General features: G+C 39.5%; 1 protein-coding gene and 1 pseudogene across 2 annotated transcripts in view; both read left to right on the top strand.

Moving 5' to 3' along the window:
- ZWILCH (zwilch kinetochore protein) overlaps nt 1-20,187 on the top strand; it is a 36,290-nt gene extending 16,103 nt beyond the window's left edge. The window contains exons 7-19 of one of the 2 annotated variants that reach the window (XM_042941646.1): nt 52-207; nt 1,487-1,558; nt 5,463-5,556; nt 6,083-6,132; nt 6,936-7,041; nt 7,561-7,640; nt 9,211-9,367; nt 9,883-9,911; nt 12,537-12,673; nt 13,829-13,924; nt 15,134-15,246; nt 18,969-19,083; nt 20,162-20,187. In XM_042941646.1, coding sequence (XP_042797580.1) covers nt 52-207; nt 1,487-1,558; nt 5,463-5,556; nt 6,083-6,132; nt 6,936-7,041; nt 7,561-7,640; nt 9,211-9,367; nt 9,883-9,911; nt 12,537-12,673; nt 13,829-13,924; nt 15,134-15,246; nt 18,969-19,057 — 1,179 coding nt within the window. In that variant the 3' untranslated portion in view covers nt 19,058-19,083; nt 20,162-20,187. Of the gene's footprint in view, nt 1-51; nt 208-1,486; nt 1,559-5,462; nt 5,557-6,082; nt 6,133-6,935; nt 7,042-7,560; nt 7,641-9,210; nt 9,368-9,882; nt 9,912-12,536; nt 12,674-13,828; nt 13,925-15,133; nt 15,247-18,037; nt 18,097-18,968; nt 19,084-20,161 lie in introns of those variants that run through there. The other variant, XM_042941647.1, reaches the window with a different exon arrangement.
- On the top strand, nt 18,677-18,797 carry LOC122223248 (annotated as a pseudogene).
- Nucleotides 20,188-20,294: the final 107 nt, after the last annotated feature.

Here is a 20,294-nt window from a genome sequence, read left to right as displayed (position 1 = left end):
GTGAAAGCGTGGCTAACAGTGGGTTGGGTTGGCTGGATATGCTTTTTTCAGGTAACAGCCAGGGGCTTTGCCCAGTATGAGCTGTTTAAGTCCACGGCCTTGGACGACACACTTGCCGCATCACAGACTACGATCACTTTGGATATTTCCTGGAGTCCCGTGGATGAGATTCTTCAAACCCCTCCGCTTTCCTCAACCGCAACCCTGGTAGGAGCAAACTTTATTTTATGTTGAGTTTATTCAGTGTGGATTTACTCTTCGCTTGCTTGTTGCTGGTGCTGCATGCTGCCAGCGCCAGCCCTAGCCCTCGCCGGACATCTCTGAGGCCCAGCTCACCCCTGAGGTCTCACCAGGGCAGTGGGTGGAGGTTTTGCCGGGCGATCTGATCTGTCAGTTGCCCACAGTGCTGCAGTTATGTAACTTAAGAATTTTCTAGTGATTAATAAAGTCTCTTGAGTTGGGACCCAAGTGAAATGATCAAAATGACTTATCTCTCCTGTTCTTAAAAGATTGCAGATACTGGCAATACAGTAACTTGCATTAAATTTTGTATTTTCATAAAAGTGTTTGCTAGTATCATTATTATTTAGTTTGTGTTCAAAATTTGTTCCAGTTGTTATGTATCCGTTAGATACGCTTAGCAATTTGGCCTGTTAGGCCTTTTCGCTTTGTATTTATATTTCCAGGCATCTGACTTAAGAAGTGAATCGGAATTGCTGGCAAAAAATTTATGTACAAAGATAGTTTCATATCGTGATAATAACCGTGTTTCTAAAATATTAAAAACAAACCTGAATGTTCAATAGGGAAATGATTAAAGTAGATTTCCCTAATGAAATATTGTATATTCTTTAAAAATCATGATGTAAAATGTCTTTAATAATAACAGGAAATTCTTATTAAGCAGAAAAAAGGAAGATGTACAAAACAGTGTATACAGTAGGATCTCGACTATGTTTTAAAAAACTGTGTACACGGAAGCCTGGACGGGGTTAATTGTTATTCCCCCAGGGTGGCGGGATTATGGATAATTACGTTCTTAATGCTTTTCTCTTCTGGCTAAGACAGCACACTGTTGGTTTAGTTAGGAATCTACTGAACATATTTATTAGGGGGCCGTTACTTTTGGTACGTGGAAATGAATGCTAAGTTTGTCATTGGGTCTTAAGATGTATTTGTTTACATTTCTCCCACGTGTCTTTTGGAAATTCAGTGGGAAAGGGCAGGAGAGCAGATGTTCCACATAGGTAGGATGGCGGAGTCGAGAGTGGGTGGTGGCATGAGTTTAGGTTACTGTATCGGGATGGACAGGATCTATGGTGTCTCTGGGTATGATACTCTAAGTGCAGTATTACCCTACTTACGTTCATTAGTGCTTTAGGAAATACATGTTTTAATGTGTGGGGAATTTGAAACGCAAGTAACTGTGACCCTTATGCAGAAAAGATGGGATTTCCAGTGAAAACTGACTTTGGGAACTTTTTAGAATATTAAAGTGGAATCGGGAGAGCCCAGAGGTCCTTTGAATCATCTCCAGAGAGAAGTGAAATTTCTCCTTGTGAGTATCCTACTGGAATTCGTAACTTGCATTAAATTTTACATTTTCATAAAAGTGTTTGCTAGTATCATTATTATTTAGTTTGTGTTCAAAATTTGTTGCAGTTGTTATGTATTCATTAGATATGCTCGGCAATTTGGGCTGTCTGATTTTACTGTGTGGTGGTTGTCCTTTACCGGTATCCTTTGTTAGTTTATAGCTGCTCTTCTTCAACCTTTTTACGAGAGTATTTGGTTTCTATTCTTACAATGGATTCCCCTCTTTTAGGTGGATCAGCTGCCAATTTATGCCAAATGCGTGTATAATCTGCTTGCTAATAACTGGGATTTTGATTCATGCTAAAGATTAACGAGCATGTGTTTCAAGAACTTGATGTTTTGTTGAGTTTTACTCCATTCTACAAATTGAATCTCAAGAAGGTGTCCTGCCTACTTCTTTTCTTTTTAAGCTTTATTGAGATATAAGTTATATCCCATAAAATCCACTTGTTTTAAGTATACAATTCAGTGGTTTTTAGTATACTTACAGAGTTGTACAACCGTGGCCATATATAATTTTAGAGCATTTTTATTACCCTAAAAAGAAACCCTTTGCTGATTAGCAGTCACCTCCCACCCTCACCAGCCCCTAGCAGCCAGTAATCAACTCCTTTGTAGTACTCTGTTCTTTTCATTGCCAAATAGCATTCTATTATATAGATATACCACATTTTGTTAATCCATTCATCAGCTGATAGGCATTTCGATTGTTGTTACTTTTTGACTATTACGAATACTGCCATGAGCAGTCTAGAGCAAGTTTTATGGGACATATGTTTTCATATCTTCTGAATGGAGTTGCTGGGTCATTGTGGTAACTATGTTTAAGCTTTGGAGGAGCTGTCAAACCACAACCGTTTTCCAAAGTGGCTGTACAGTGTTAAATTCCTACCGGCAGCGTCCGTTCCAGTTTTTCCGTATCCTTGCCAATGCTTCGTGTGGTCTTATCATTATCAGAGCCATCCTAGTGGGGATGAAATGGTATCTCATTATGGTTTTGATTTGCATTTCCCTGATGGCTACTGGCTTTGAAGAATCTTTTCCTGTTCTTTTTGGCTCTTTTTTAGTTTAACCTCACACCCTACTTTTCCCACTGACCACCCCCCCCCCCCCAACCCTGGCCCGTTTACAGTACCTTGGTCCTGTCACTCTGTCACTTTGAGGTGAGCGTGTCTTGACCTGTGTAGTGTGCCCTTCTCCCACCCGTGTGCTGGGCGAGCTGTCTGTGACATCGTCACCAGGATGATCGCACTGCTCCCTCAGAATGGCGTGTGTTGCCTCTGCTTTGTGCTGCCAGAGCACTTCACACACACCGCTTGTCGGGTGTTTATCAACCCCGGTAGTCTGTTTACTTCTCTGTCTCCCCTCCTACACTTGAGTGCCAGGTACTCTGTGTCCTCGACATCTGGCGTGGTACCAAGCATTTCTAATACCTTTACCTCTGATTATTATTTCCCTTTTTGTACAAAACTTGGTACCTTTCTTTCTGGAAAGAATCCTTTCTCAGCATCCTTCCTGTGACCTTCCATCATATTTCTCTCCACATGTCTCTGCCCTCCTCTCCCCACACACTGGCAGAGAGCTCGTCCATTCACTGGTTTGATAATACCTTTATGAGGGAACTCCAGACTCTCTTTTTGTTTTTCAATTATTTTTTTTAACGTTTATTTATTTTTGAGAGGCAAAGAGAGCACAAGCGGGGGAGGAGCAGAGGGAGAGGGAGCCCGAGAATTCGAATCAGGCTGTCAGCACAGAGCCCGACGCAGGGCTCGAACCCATAAGCCGTGAGATCATGACCTGAGCTGAAGTCGGACGCTTAACTGACTGAGCCACCCAGATGCCCCCAGACTCTCTTCTTTAAGCTGATACTGGTCTGCTGCTGTTGCTCTCAAACTCAGTATTTCCAAAAGGAAACTTGAGATCTTCTCCAGACTAGATCTCCCTCAGAGAACCCCCCATTTCTGGCTGTGGTTCTACCATTCCTTCAATTTTCCAGGCTAGAAACCTTATATTTTAGTTTAGTGAGAGCTATTTTTACTGCTACCGCTTAACTACCACAATTAGAAGCTGCCACTGTGTGCCATCCAGGTGGTGCTAGATGGTTCAGTTACTTTGCTTGAGACATCAGTAGTTGGTTTGTGGAAGACCTGATTCAAAGACATGTCTGTCTGTCTGTCTGACTTGCAAGTCCATGTTTTGTTATAACCTCCCTTATAACTTCGCAGGATCTTAGATGTGCACATGACCGCAGTCTCTCCAAGTTCAATGCCTTGTATTTTTGTAAATAGATAGGATTTTTTCTTTTATTTTTTCCTCATCTCCTTCCCTCTCTCCCTCCCTCCCTCTCTAATAAACTGTTCTTTTTTCGCCTTTAAGCTTTTTGTCACTGCCCATCTTAGTTAAGGCCCTTATCACCTCCTTCCTGGACCAGTCTAAAGGTCATTCATTGTTTCTCAACAGGGACACTGGTGGTGTTTTAGGCAGAATCATTCTTCGTGGTTTGGGAACACAAGGATGCTGACAACCTTGGCCCCTACCAGACTAAATGCTCAAAGTGCCCCGGTACCTCCAGTCACTGTGACACCAAAAATTATCTGCAAATTTTTCCAAAGATCCCCTGGGGGTGGAAAATGATATCACTTCGGTTGAGAAACCTTGTACTTCCTTTTTTCTTTAGAATCCATCTTGGGTATTTCTGACATGAATTCTTAACTACTTGGTCATGTCATTTTCCTACCAAACAATCAACAATGGCTGTTGTCTTTCATATGAAATAAATCTTTTTATGTTTTTGTTTCCTTTTTTTAAAGATTTTATTTTTAAGTAATCTCTGTAACCAATGTGGGGCTTGAACTCAAGACCCTGAGATCAAGGGTCACATGTTCTTCTGACTGAGCCAGACAGGTGCCCCCAAAAATCTTTCCAGGTTTTAAGATCTGTATTTCTGTATAGCCCCTGTTCCTTCTGATCTCATTTCCCACCGTTCCCTGCATGTTTTCTCCACCACAACCGGACTCCACCCCACCCTCTTCATCTTCTTCCGTGCTCCTTCCCTTCTCTACAGCTCACAGTTCCCACATTTGAGTTCAGCTGATGTTTCATATTGTTCCCATGGTGATTCCAGCCTATGTTGACCCCCTTTCCTTTGGTTTAGATAATGTATGTATAGGCATATACATTTATATTATTTTTATATAAACTTCCATTCAGTTTCACATTTGTTGTTCCCTGATTATTGCACCAGGATTATCGGTCCTTTTTTTTTTTTTTTTTTTTTAATGTTTATTTTTGAGACAGAGAGAGAGCAAGCGAGGGAGGGGCAGAGAGAGAGGGAGACCCAGAATCCGAGGCAGGCTCCAGCCCCTGAGCTGTCAGCACAGAGCCTGACGCAGGGCTCAAACTCACGAACCGTGAAATCACGACCTGAACCTAAGTCGGACACTTAACCGACTGAGCCACCCAGGTGCCCTGTTGGTCCTTTTTAATCAAAGTTAAAAGCATCTTCAGGGTAGGCTCATTACTCTGGAATCCTCAGCACCTATGCACGTGGCATCATCGTTAGAACACCGTGTTTGGTATCGGATTACTGGGTGTATGTCCTTGCACTGTCAGTAATGTGTGACCTTGAGCAAGTTACTTCACCTCTGGTCTCAGGAAAAGGGATGATGGTAATATCTGCCTGATGGGATTTTTGTGAGGATTATGTACCATACTACATATAAAACACTTAGAACTATTCCTGGCTTGTGGTTAGTCATTCAAAAAATTTTATGATGACCAATATTATGAAATATATTCCCACTGATTAAATTATGTTTTTTGCTAAAAAATTTTGGGTTTCTTTTTTTTTTTTTAATCTCCCATAGGTCTTGGCTGATGGTTTGAGGACGGGTGTAAGCGAATGGCCTGAGCCTCTGGAAGTAAAGTCTGCTGTTGATCTTGTGCAGGAATTTCTGAATGGTCTTTGTTTTCTTAACTCATGCTCTCTTTATACTGTTTATTTTTCTTAGTTGCGAATTTATACTTTCTAAATTCAAAAATAAGTTGTCTTTTTAGGCGTGGTATTCCTTTTGGTTGGGATATATATGAAGCTGTGAGGTCTGTCATGGTCAGAGGGACAGATTTGTTCTGAATTACTAGTAGTAGAGGTCTAAGTAATTTTAAGAAGTAATATTGAATTGAAATTTTATATATCGCAGCTGTATTCGAGATTGTAGGAAAAGAGGGATGGAAGAGAAACCTTTGAGCACCTACCATATGCCCAGCAATGTGTGTCAGGGGCTTTCACTGTGTCTCAGAACATCCCCACACCCCTACCAGTTGGGTATCTATCATAACCTCCATTAGAGAGTTAAGTAATTTGCTAAAATCCCTGGTTGTATTTCTGCTGTCCTCATTTACCATTTGAAAGTAGGATTAGGATGGAAATAATTTGGAAAGCAGAAAGATAAAATCTAGAGTTAATAAGCTTTTGCTACTTTTCTAGACTTAAATAAGCTGGATGGATTTGGTGATTCTACAAAAAAAGACACAGAGGTAAGCAATCCTTATCAGTTAGCAACATACACTGAAACAGCTTTTACGATTTGGTTGTACTGTTACCCTTCATGTCCTACCATTTCAAATGGATCTGGTACAGCAAAGGCAGTGTTTTGAGGGTAGTTTTTTTCTTGGTCTTTAAAGTCAGCACTGGTGATTGTTTTCCTTAAGAACTAATAAAAGCTTTTGATGAGAACTAATAAGTACATATTATTAGTTGATCAACTGCAGAGAAGCAGAAATGACTCTATGTTAATATGCTATAAGATGGTAATGCCTTTCTTGGTATCATTAAGTTAAGTTAAATAGGTTGTCATTTGATGAACAGGAAAATGGAGACAAATTCATTTAATTAAGTATTTTTGCATAGAAGGAAAGTTGAATGCTTGCTTTAGGCATCACACTTTTAAAACAATTTAAGGGTCCAGTTTTTCACGGTCAGTTGATTTGTATCTCCTCATTAGTGAATGAAGTTCTAGAAAATTCACTCACATCTGTGGATCCACATTTTCTCAGAGCATGATTTAAAAGGTCGCTGTCCTTAAACTATTTTTCTTTTTGTTTCTTTTTTTTTTTTTTTTTTTTTAAGTGTATTTATTTATTTTGAGTTGGGGGATAGAGAGAATTTCAAGCAGGCTCCATGCTGTCAGCACAGGTCCCGACTCGGGCTTTGATCCCACAAACCATGAGATCATGACCTGAGCTGACATCAAGACTTGGACGCTTAACCAACTGAACCACCCAGGCGCCCCTCTTTTCTTTTTTAATAAACTGAGTCTTCTCTAACGCTTCTTTCTCAGACAGTGAAGCATGACAGTGCTGCAGTTGACCGTACCATCGAGTGTCTTTTCACAGTGCGGGGCGATCTCGATTTTGCTGAGCAGCTGTGGTTCAAAATGAGCAGTAGTACGTGTCTACCATGATTGTAAAATAAAATGTTTCCTGTTATTTGTTAGGCTTACTTTTTAAGTCTTTGAAAATCATACAATGTGTACTATTAGTCTTGTGTGGAAGTCTGGTTCCTATTTTATCAGATTCATTTCTAATAATGTATTGGCACATTCTACTCAAGAATTGTACTAAGACAAGGTAATTTATAGAGTCCATTTTTCTCCTGCCTTGAGCATAAGACGTAGGTGGTTTTAATGTTATGTTTATATGAACCAAAACATACACCTTAGTGGAATTATAATTATTAGAAAAAGGAAAAGATGTTCCTTAATGTTTCACTGTGTTATTTTGTGACACTGAGTTTACTTTAGAAATGTGTTAAATCTTCCTGTTCGTCTTTATTTTCTTTCCCTTTCCCCCATCCATAAAGTACAGATACTTGTCCTCTACTTACTTGCGTATCCTTAAGATTAATGATATATTTGATCTGCAGAAATACCATGAAAGTAATGTTGGACTGACTTGTTTTCCAAGGTGTGATTTCTTATCAAGACTTGGTGAAATGTTTCACGCTGATCATCCAGAGTCTACAACGTGGTGATATACAACCATGGGTAGGTTTAGTAGTGTGCGTTAGAACCCTTTTTCAGCAGCTGAGCATGAAGGTTAAGGCATAGGCTTGGGAACAGACTGCCTGAGTTTAATTCCAGCCCTGCTGCTTTCTTAGCTGTGTAAACTTGGGCAGGTGTCTTTAGGTCTCTGCGCCCCAGTTTCCTCATCTGTAAAGTAGGAGGAGGAAGAGTATCTACCTCGTGGTGTTGTTTTAGGGTTAAATATTCTCCAAATGTATCATGCACGCCCTTTAAATCATTAATTTTTTTCTTCGGATCCACCCTGAGCTCTACACAGGAATATGTATCAAGATTTTATGTATTAGAATAGTTATCACAACCTCATTTCTGGTAGCAAAAAATTATAAATGACATAAACTTCTCATTAATGGACCATAAGTAAAGAATGATACAGCCACATCTTTGCTAAAAATGGTGCTGACAGATGATCGGTGGAGAAACGCTTACAATCTGCAGACAAAAGAAAGGATTATACACTATTGCATTAAAAAAGTAAATTTTGAAGGGAAAAACCTGGATACAAATAAATCAAAATGTTAACAGCAGTCACCTCTGGTGCTAGGGTTACAAATGAGGTTTTCCAACTGCATTATACATTTCTATACTTTATGGATTTTCCACAATGAACTCGTGCTTTTACAATCAAGAGAAAGCTAAGTAAAAAACTAGAAACATTCCTCATTTTGTAGGAATTCTTTGAAATAGTGTATCTGCCAGTTCACGACTCTAAAACTTAGAAACTTCCATGGGTGGGAACAAAGATCAACTGCAAAGCAAAGGCATGTGAGCTCTGCCCCTAACTGGGCAGTGGTGGCTGTAGGTGTTTTAACCATGGCCATAGAGTTTCTCTCATCCGAGTCTCTGTGTGAGGCGTTTGCAAGTATATCCCTGCCCTGTGCAGTGAGTGCAAACAACACGAAAATCGTTTTTATTAAACAAAGGGAAATGCAAAAGGTGATGATGAAGATTAGAGATAATAGATATTAGTGACAAAATGGCCAATATTTCAGGTATCTCTAAAACAAAGTGCTTAACATTTGGAACATCTGTTAGGTCTGTAAGTTCACACATCTTAATTTGCAAATGATCTAGTTAGGATGTCAGAATCTGTAGCCAGGGAGTTCCTCCTGACCAGTGAATAGACCACCGAGGGAGGGAGTTTTCCCACCGCAGCAGGTTTTCCGTGCAGATGAAGACGTTCAGTTCAGGAAAGACACCCAGGAGCACTTAATCAGCTAGGAGAAAAGAATTGCTGGTTGCAGAGCTTCAGAGAACCAACTCTGTCTTCTCTTTGGTGGAACCGTATCTGGGGGTGATAAGTTGAAACTCTTCATAGTTGCTTTGGACTCAAGCGAATCGTATAGGAATGACCCTTCAGGAGCTGACACGTTTGTAAATCAGGGTTTTTTATTCACACTATTTATAGTATCAGGAGACTAAAAATACAAGCTTATACATTCTTAGCTCGTAGCTCATGCAGTTTGTTTTTCTTTTGTTTATTGATATGTTTATATTTTTATTTATGGTTTTATAAATTTGTTTTGATTTCTAGCTCCATAGTGGGAGTAACAGTTTACTAAGTAAGCTTATTCATCAGTCTTATCACGGAACCATGGATACAATTTCTCTCAGTGGGACTGTTCCAGTTAAGATGCTTTTGGAAATTGGTCTGGACAAACTAAAAAAAGATTATATCAGTTTTTTCATAGGTGAGTCCCTTTCCCTGCTCAAAAAATGAAAAAGCGTGTCACAATCATCAGCCATAAGTATTCTCAGATTTTATCTTTCTGCTTGGCCCTAGTCATTTATAGCCCTGGCTTCACCCCTGGTTCTCTGTGAGACCAGCACTTCTCTTCGCTGGGACTTACTTTCCTCCTTGATAAAGAGATTAAATTTAACTCTAGTTTTGGTTTGTGTTTTTAGTTCAAACATTTTGAGATTCTGTGACGTTAGTGTATTAAATAAAAAGAAACCTTTCTGTGAGATGCTGTTTTAATACCCAACACTTGGTTGTTTTTATTAGAGGCAAGCTGTGATCACTTTTAGAATAGTATTAATATATATTCATGGTGTAATGTGCCAGAAAATTTGGCTATTTCTGGGGAACTATTTGGCTGGAGCATCTCTTTTATATAGGAGCTCTGCAAAATTTTACTAAGGTTCCTTAACAAGTAATAGGCGATACCTAAAGCTTATTTGTATTATCTGTGTGTTTTCTTACTAGGTCAGGAACTTGCATCTTTGAATCATTTGGTGAGTTTGTCCTTTTATTCTTTTTTTTTTTAATGTTTATTTTTGAGAGAGAGAGAGAGACCGAGCGCAAGTGGGGAAGAGGCATAGAGAGAGAGGGAGACACAGAATCTAAAACAGGCTCCAGGCTCTGAGCTGTCAGCACAGAGCCTGATGAGGGGCTCGAACTCGGGAATGGCAAGATCATGACCTGAGCCAAAGTCTTAGGTTGAAGCTGAGTAAGGTGGAGGTAACTCAACCAACTGATCCACCCAGGTGCCCCTGTTTTGTTTTGTTGTTTTTTTTTTTTTTTTTAAATGCTTATTTAGTTTTGAGAGAGAGAGAGTGTGTGCAAGCAGGGGAGGGGCATACAGAGGGGGACAGGGATCCGAAGCCAGCTCTGTGCTGACAGCAGCGAACCTGATGTGAGTCTCCAACCCACGAACCACTATATCATGACCTGAGCCGAAGTTGGACACTCGACCGACTGACTGTTGAATGCCCCTATTCTTTTATTGTAAAGTTGGCTTTTCTTTTAATTCAGTCATCCTACCTGCAGATACTAAATACCTGTTCTGTGCCAGCCCTTGTCCTAGGACCTAGGAAACATAGATAGACAGACAAATATATAACAGAGAAAAGGTATTCTTTATTTTCATGCATTCCCCACCCCCCCACCCCCCACCCCAGTCATTTCATATGCCTGTTTTTTTCTTTTAATATGGTTTGACTCCAGGCTTTTGACACAATAGTCCTTAAATTTGGAGAACCTCCTAGAAGGCTAGTTGAATTGCTAATTCCTGGGCCCCAGTGACTCTGTAGGCCTAAGGCACAGGAAGATGTCTTTTAAAACAAGTCATCTCCTACTTCAAATAATTCAAATGCTTTTCCCTTAGTGTTAGTTTCCTGTTACAACATAACAAATTATAGTAGTTCCCATCTCTGGGGGGTATATTCCAAGTAGACGCTTGAAAGTATGGTAGTACTGAATCCTGTGTATACTATGTCTTTCCCTATACACACTTACCTATCATAAAGTTATGCACAGAGATTATAAGTTAGGCACAGAGATTAACAGCAGTAACTAAAAATAGAACAATTATAATAAACTATAATAAAAGTTATGTGGATGTGGTCTCTGTCTTAAAATCTTACTGTATTGTACTCACCCTTGTGATATTACAAGATGATAAAATGCCAGTGAGATCAAGTGAGGTGAAAGATGTAAGTGTTGTGACCTAGCGTTTGGCTACTGTTGACCTTCCAAGAGGTCTGAAACCATGGAAGGTGAAACCTTGGATAAAGGGGGGACCACCGTACTACAAACTTAAAAGCCTAAATGAACACAGACTTACTGCCTCACAGTTTCCTGGGTTTGGGAATTGGGCACATTTTAGCTGGGTAGTCTGCTAAGAGTTTCACAAGGCTGAAATCAAGGTGTCTGCCATCTGCTTGACTAGGGAAAGATCTACTTCTAAGTTCCCCCATTTGTTGTTGGCAGAATTCATTTCCTTGTGGCCTTATGACCAAAGTTCCCATTTCCTTGCTAGTTTTTTGGTCCAGGGCCGGTCTCAGATCTTAGGGATTGTTTTTGGGTCCTTGCCATGTGGCCTTCTCCACAGCGCGGGCAGTTTGTTTTTTCAGAGTCAGGAGGAGAGCATCTCTAATGCTTCACCTTCTTTTAAAAGGCTCACCTGATTAGGTAGGTCATAGTGACAGTCTCCCTTTTGATCAATTCAAAGTCAGTCACTTAGTAACCTAATCATGGAAGCACCATCTGTCAAGTGCTGGCCTATGAAGGAGAAGGGATTATTACAAGATGTGTATTTCAGGTGGTGGGAATCTTGGGGGCCATCATAGAATTCTGCCTACCGTTATTTACCGTGGATTATTTCCTTTGGATGTTTTGTCAGAAATAGGATGAGGTCTGAGTATTTTATGATGCTTGACATACATTGCCAAATTTCTTTTTTCAAAGGGTGGTACCTATTTACCAGTTTCAGATGTGACTGGAAGCTTATCAATACACTTGATTAATTTCTTGGTACTTGTTACCTGTTTTTAGAGGTGGACACTCCCATCAACCTGGCAAGGGTATTGAAGTTAAGAATTATCTTGTGGATTTGCCAGTCATTCCATCTGGAGAGCTTGGTGGGTAGTATTAGTTACCCACTTGGGCCTCCTTGGTGAGGCAGTTCTCGAATTTGTGTTAACCAGATAATGTAACAGTTTGCTGAGCATGTTCTCAGCGACAATTTTGCTTATAGTTTAGTTTGAGCAGTAGTATTGAAAGGTGGTAAATTCTGTCTGGCTGCCTCCATTTTTTACCCCCCTATTAATTAAGCATAGTTTAGGCTTAGCAAGCATAGCCATATTCTTCCTAAAGATTGCTTTTCTTCTTCTTCTTTTTTTTTTTTTTTAATGTTTATTTATTTTTAAGACAGAGAGTGTGAGCAGGGGAGGGGCAGAGAGGGAGGGAGACAGAATCCCAAGCAGGCTCCGTACTGTCACTGCAGGGCTAGAACCCAGGAGTGTGAGACAATGACCTGAGCCGAAACCAAGAGTTGGACACTTAACTGACTGAGCCACCCAAGTGCCCCAAGATTGCTCGTGCTCTTTAACTCCTTATTTTGCTGTTTTCTGTTCCAGGAATATTTCATAACTCCATCAGTAGATATACAAGAACAGGTGTGTCGTGTTCAAAAACTCCACCATATTCTAGAAATATTAGTCAGTTGCATGCTTTTCATTAAACCCCAACATGAGCTTCTCTTTGCTTTAACACAGTAAGTATTGCTCTTGTTCCTTCCACATAAAAATGTAGTCTCTTATGAAATAGGCGGGGCCAAAATGTGTGCAGTTTTTATTATCAGTTTGGGTAGAATCTGTACACCCTGTCTTCACAGTAGCAGAATGGTTCTGAGCCCCTGTCAGAGGAAGGAAAGGCTTTGGATTCAGAAGGACTCAGGTTTGATACTTGGCTCTAGCATTTTGGGACTTTCTGAGGAAGTTTCCTTTCGCTGCATCTTATTTTCTTATCTGTAAACAGGAACTAATAACTTGAAGTGTTTGTCGTCAGGATGAAATGATGTAATGTGTCTAAAGTACCTGACACCTAATGGGTGCTTCATGAATATTTCCTTCTTCTTTTCTTTATAGCCTTATACATTTGGGCCAAAGTAATCATTGCTAGACCTCCAGTGGTAATTGAATGAAACCAAATATTATTATCCGACTTCTGCCAATAGCACTGCTGTAATTTTAGAGATTCTGCCGATCAGTTTGGCTAGAAACAGTTTGGAATGAGCCTCCTACATGGGTTGCCGGTGTCTTATGTGTATTTGAAGCCTCACGGTTGAAATGAGTGAGCCATCCAGTGGAAGGACTGGGTTTCTTTTTCCCTGTGGAAGGAAATGTACCATTGCCTTTCCCAAATTTAGAATTTGCCTCAGTTGTAAAGGGAAATATTTGAAATTATTATTGTTTACAGAATGTAACATTTATTTTCATTAAAGATGAATAGTGTAAATGAGTTAACTCTTTAATTCCCCAGAATCTGAAAACCATGGAGGCTGTATCTTTGTCTCTCTTTTGATTCTTACTGGTTTTCTTTTTCTGATATCACTTCCTCCCCCACTTAGTTAGGCCTTTACTTTGGCTTAACTTAATAGACCTTCTATTAATTTTTACAAATTGAAAAAAAAATTGAGATATCCTTTCAAAATAAAAAACAACCTAACTTTTTTGTTGGGGGGGGAGGAGGCATTGTTTTTTTGTTTACTGTTGTGGCCCTGAAATTATTCTTCTGCTGTTGTTTTGGTTAGTGGTACTGGGTGAAATGTTTCTCTTATGAGCTTTAGATTACCAGAAAGCCTTTATCTCCAAGGGACATTTTTTTTTCCAGAAGAAGTTCTTTTTTTGTTGTTTTCTGTTTGTTTTAGATCCTGCATAAAATACTACAAACAAAATCCTCTTGATGAGCAACACATTTTTCAGCTGCCAGTCAGACCAACTGCTGTAAAAAGCTTATATCAAAGGTCAGCAACTTAATAATTAAATTATACTTTAAGTCTGGCCATAATTCCTGGGCAACTCCTCTGTCCTTTCCCTGGGGGTCTCGTGACCAAGAGCTGTGCTCCACCTCTGAAACCTTAATCATCTCTGTCCTGCTCTTTGACTGCCATCTGGTAGAGTTCACCCTCTCTCCTCTCCCAGACCTTTTGTCTTCTCTTTTTCTACCACTGGGCCTCTAGTCTTTCATTTTTCTCTCCACTTGTAATTCCTTCACAGTATAGGGCAGAAAGTGTAGGCAGAAGGGAAATGACAGATTGGGAAGAAAGTGATCGGGGTAATGACGACAAGTCGAGGATATGCCTGTGAGGAATGAGAGGGTTTGGGATTGGGGAGGTATGGGACTATGAGGCTAAGGTGACAGATTGGCCATCCACATGGACTCAGGCTGTGTCAAATGATAGGTTCCTCGGCTCTTCCCTCAACAGGTAATGTGCTTGAAATTTCTCTCATACCGAAGCCACTCTGTTTTTACCCTCCCTCTATTTTGTTCCCTCGTAGCCAAACCCTGTCATTCCTTGAAACTGCTCCGGCCGAGATCACTGGTGGCCTTCTAATTACCAAATCCAGTGGACAACTTGCCAGTAAAAGAGTGTGCTTTAACCCCTGGTGTAATCAGCTGGCCCCCCAATTCTTTCTCCTGATGAGTAGGCACTTAGAAGGCTCTTTGGCATTTAACACTATTCCTTTCTTGGATCTCTGTCCCTTTTCTTCATTTCTGTGACACAGCGTTCTGTGTTAATGTTAATTCCACCTCTCTGGTCCTCCTCCAAGGCCGAGAGGAGTTCTCTCTTCAGGGTCTTCCTCTGCCTGCTTCTTGTGTGGCTTTTCACCAGAACTCCACCTTCTGCCTTCTTTTCTTCTTGCTTTCCGTCTTCCCTGGGTGATTGGACTCACACTCAAAGCCTCAATTCCTCTGGGCTAATGAGAATTCATAACTCCCATCGCTAGCTTCTCCTGAGCTTCAGATTCATGTTTCTAAATTAGGTGTAAATCCCCAACTTCAGTGTCCTGTAGGTAGTTCAGACTCAAACCCCGAAATTTAGAGTTGCGACCTGTTCATCTCTTCTTTCTCAGTGCCTCTCACGTGAGGACTTCGCTAATTATGAGTATAAAAGGAAGGAAGGGAATAACTGGGGCTTTTTTTTTCCCTTTGATGTTTCTTCTTTCCTTAGTGAGAAGCCACAGAAATGGAAAGTGGAAATCAGTGGTGGTCAGAAGAAGGTGAAAACGGTTTGGCAGCTGAGTGACAGTGCACCTGTAGACCATCTGAGTTTCCACAAACCTGGTAAAGATGGTTTGTAATCTATTCAGATAAATTCCAGTAGAAAATAAACTGAATCTTTACTGGCGCATTATGGTAGCTCTTGTGCCCAGTTTTAAATAATTTTCCTGAACTCTAGGTGTAAAACGTATTTTTTCTGGGGGAAAAAATCACGGGAGAGTGCTGTTTCTCATCCTGGATAGAGGAACTTTTATTAAAAGAGGTCAAGCAATAGGGATACAAGGAGCAAAAATAGATTAGAAGGTTGAAATGCTAGCTCATACTTCACACTTCTGTGCACTCTTTCAGTGATGATATTTCTACCCTGATGTCTTTTCCGGGAGTGCTGGGAAAAGGTTGAGATTTTTTTGTTTATTTATTTATTTTTGAGAGAGAGCACAAGCAGGGGAGGGGCAGAGAGAGAGAATTCCAAGCAGGCTCTGTGCTGCCAGTGCAGAGCCCCGGCGCGAGGCTCGAACTCGTGAAACCATGAGATCAGATCTCAGTCAAAACCAAGAGTTGAACGTTTAACTGACTGAGCTACCCAGGTGCCCTGAGATTTTTTTTTTAATGTGTATTTATTTTTGAGAGGGGGGCAAGCATGTGTGAGCATGGGAGGGGCAGAGAGAGAGAGAGAGAGAGAGAGAGAGAGAGAGAGAGAATCTCAAGCAGGCTCCGTGAGGTCAGCGCAGTGCCAGATGCAGGGCTCCATCTCGCGAGCTGTGAGATCATGACCTGTGCCGAAATCCAGAGTCGGATACTTAACTGACTGAGCCACCTAGGTTCCTAGGCGCCCCGAGCTTTCTAATGTTCTGTCACAGATGGTCCACATCAGTCAGAGAATGCGTTTGAGCCCTTGGTGTAATAAGTCAGCTCCAAGTATTCCTCCTTTAGTAAGCACCTGTAAAACTTTTATTTTCAAGTATGTGGATTGCAAGATTCTGTCCTCTCTTTGTGTAGATTTAAAAGGCTTCATTCAGATATTGCAGTGATTATCTAAAATCATATCTAATCGTTTTGTTTTTTTTTTTTTTAATTTTTTAAATGTTTATTTATTTTTGAGACAGAGGCAGAGAATGAGCAGGGGAGGGGCAGAGAGAGAGGGAGACACAGAATCTGAAATAGGCTCCAGGCTCTGAGCTGTCAGCACAGAGCCCGACGCGGGGCTCGAACTCACAGACTGTGAGATCGTGACCTGAGCTGAAGTCGGACGCTTAACCGACTGAGCCACCCAGGTGCTCCTCATATCTAATAGTTTTAAGACCATCTGAAAAGATTTCAGAAGCCTGTAGTCAACCAGTGCTGGTTATTGAACTACAGAACTCTACAAATAGTTCTAGATTGATACCTTGCAAAATTGTTTCCATGAAAGGTTTATTCTCCCCCAAATATTTTTTGATTCAAGCATGATGGAAACTTCTCTATTCATATGGCTGAATAGTAAAAGCCCTAAAGAAATGGAAAAATTTTCCTGAGAACCATCAGTTAAAATCATCCTGTCTTTTCTAAGTGTGATATGAAACCTGGAGGGTATAAAGCTTGAAAAATCAACCATATAAAATTAGAAAAGTTGCAGCATGACAAAAAAATACCAGAGGCAAAACAAATGATAAACAAGGAAGAGTAATTTGCAGCTCATGTTCGGAAAAGAGGCTACATTGCCTACTACATAAAGAACTTGCAAATCAGTAAAAATATGTTAATAACTCAATAGAAAAATGCAAGTAAGATGAACAGTTTGCCAAAGAGGAAATTCAGATGTCATCTTGAGAATGAAAGCTGCCCAGGCCCACTTATGATAAGAGAAATGCATATTTATATTATAAAGATACCATCTTTTGCCTGTCAGATAAGCAAAGATCAAAAAATTTGTTATCACGGTACTGGCAAGGATGTGAACAGGCAGGCGGTCAACCTCACACGTTACCGATTGAAGTATAAGTTTGCATAGCTTCTGTGGAGGGCGATATCCACCGATATTTTAAAATACAATTTTTGGCCCAGCAGTTTTTTTAGTAGGGATTTATTCCATACATAAAACCAGACATGTGCAAGAAGACCTATGCACAAGCTTATTAAGTGTGGTATTGTTTACAGTATTAAAAGCCTGGAAAAAATATGGAGACAGAGGCATAAGAAAAGGTCTGGAAGGATACAATAAAATTTTAACCCTGAGGTGTGGCATGGTGAGGGCAGGGGTGGTTCCTAGCTTTAGGTGAACATTAAAATCACTTAAGGAGCTTTTAAAGTCTTAATAACAAGACCAAGTAAGTCAGAATCTTTGGAGCTACCGCCTGGACAGCAGTGACTTGTTAAAAAATTCTCTGGGTGATTCCATTGTGCAACTAGTTTGAGAACCACCAATGGAAGCATTTTGTTTTAACTGCAAATGTTGTTTAAAAAGATCTATATTTTATGATTAAAAAGAAAGTTTTAAAGCTGTGAACATATGTGATACGTTTTGGAAAATGCTGTTTTAAATAAATTTTATTACATAAAGTTTAAACGTGTTTTATGAGGAAATTCATGCAAGATTAAACACCTTTTTTCAATGATGCTGGATAAGTGCAGTAGAGTGAACGTATCTTCTAGAGTCTTTTTGATGCAGATTACTTCAAAAAGGAGTGAAAGTTATTTTGAATGTTTGAGTTAAAACAATTTATGAATAAATACTTGGTCCAGTGACTCCTATGAAAATAAAGAATTCTTATGAAATCCTATATTTCCGTGCTTGGAAAACCACTCACATACTCCATTTTGGCTAGAATTTTATAACCTCTTCTACCCATTGTATATTGCTGATGTGTTTGTCTAGAAATTATTCTGTCACCTCCAGCCCAAAGCAAGACCCACTGGTGAAGGATGCCCTCATTTGTAAGTCATGGGCTATTCCTACAAAGCCCCAGTTGTAAATGTTAAAGCTCAGTCATGATTTATTTTTTGCCAAAGATTATATGCATTTAAGAGGTTAGGCTTTCTGCTTCATTGGACTGAACTGAGCACTTAGGTCCAATACTAGCTTTTCAAGATATCTAATATTGTGATACTGTTGTAAAACATTGAGATCAAAATCAGGAAGACCTAAGAGAGAAGAAATGTCGGGAAGAAAATAATGATTTGGGGTGAACGGGAGCGAACAACAGCGTCTGGGAGAGTGCTGCTCACCCTGTGGGTACTCTGCAGGTGATTGTTGATCATGGTGGGAATATGGAAACCAAAATGTTGACCCACAAGAAAGTGAACATAAGCTCATCTAAATGTTAATTGCATTTGTTTTTGAAATACAGCAGTCTTCAGCAGAGAAAAAAAGTGCATATTTGCCTAGCCCTAAGACTAGAAATCTCAAGTAGAAATTGTTTTCCAAAATATATGTTAAGATTGGAAAAAAGAGTTGAACTATAGTGGATGAGGCACAAAAATAGAGCAGTATGTTCCCCAATTAAAAAGAGAATTAAGCTTTGTGAAGTGGCAGTATCGTAGCCAGTGAGATTTATCTGAGGCGCTATTATTGCTAATTGAAAAATATAGAATTAAAACAAATCTGCTTTGTATTTTCTTTAGTCATGTTTTCAATGCATCAAAGTTTACCATTTAAAAGAATTGTCCACGCTGGTTTTTGTCCCCTAAATTCAAAATAGAAGACACATGCCATTCATATTACCTCTTGACTATTATAAAAGTCAGCAGTGTATGTGGTAGAAAAGCCAGCAGGCTGGTAAGCAATTCTGATCTCTATCTGGTTACAGATGTTTCTGAATTAACGTTAAACGGTAGCCTGGAAGAAAGGATGTTCTATACTAACATGGTCACCTGCAGCCAGGTGCATTTCAAGTGAAGTGTGCCGATGGAGTCCTCTGTAAGGTAGTATGTCCGCTTTTTGTTCTCCAGATACTTTGTAGTGTATTAAGTATCTTATGTTCTAGTGTTTTCTACAACAGAAGTATTGATTTAATACATTTGGAATATGGATAATTTTTCAGTAATCATGTAAAAGGCTTATCAGATGTTATTGAGCAATGCACGTCTTTAATTTCCTTTTTACCTTCTGTAGTCAGTAAGCCAGATTAATCTTGAAGCCAGAGAAACGAAAACATATTTTTGAGTGGTAATGTCTTTGCATTTTAAATCTCTATGTATAGTAGAGAGTTTGATTTCAAAAACATTGATGTGAGAGAAAAACCCCGAAGGAGCCTATCGATTGATGTTGAAAGCAGAGTTCTATTAAAAACAAATCTACCCCAGCCCAGTTGTAGGACTAAGCCCCAGATGTAAACACCCTTTTAAAATGTTTAAGATAATATTAACCAAGAAAATTAATGCAATAGCAGTTTCTGCTGTCTTACTGTTTTTGTGTTTTAGAAACAATAGAATCAGGTAATGAATAAAATGTCTCTTATTCTTTCTTAAGTCATGTTTTGTCTCCAAATAAATAGATATTGTTTAATTCTATCAATTTAGCATAGTTAAGAGTAAAATGGACCTTTATTAAAAAAACAAAACAAAACAGAATATCTAGGCACAGAGAAGATATTAGACATATTTCTTTAAGGTACTTTAATGAAGTTAATTACCTTTAGTGGAAGAAAGTTTATCTCAGAAAAGTGTACGTGCTCATTTACTTGGTACCCACCTAATGCGTTTCCCTGGTTGCTTGATAGAATTTAGAACCTGAAGGGATTGTTATTATGTGCAGATGATTGACTGTCCATCCTGTCCATCCTGTGTAGGACAGTGCTAAGATGGCAGTTATTTCCACATGAAAGTAATATTACTGGACAGATTTTTAAAAGGAAAAAAAGTAACAAAATAATTTGTGCACTGTGATTCCTTTTTTGTAAAGTGAAAGTAGATGCATAATAGCAAAATATTAACATTGACTCTGACAGGTGATTTTTACTTCATTCATGCTTATTTTTATTTTCTAATTTTTAAATCGTAGCACAAGCCAAAACAAACAAAACAACAACAAAAAAAACCCATTATCACAGAGCCTGAAACCAGAAATGTATATAAACCTTCAAGGCAGAAAAAGGAGGAATGTCCAGAGGATTCTTTACGAAAGATGGATCTAT

This window comes from Panthera leo, chromosome B3 (assembly GCF_018350215.1).
Source record: "Panthera leo isolate Ple1 chromosome B3, P.leo_Ple1_pat1.1, whole genome shotgun sequence".
NCBI lineage: Eukaryota > Metazoa > Chordata > Mammalia > Carnivora > Felidae > Panthera > Panthera leo.
Note: the sequence above shows the minus strand (reverse complement) of the source record. Positions and strands in the feature narration are given on the sequence as shown.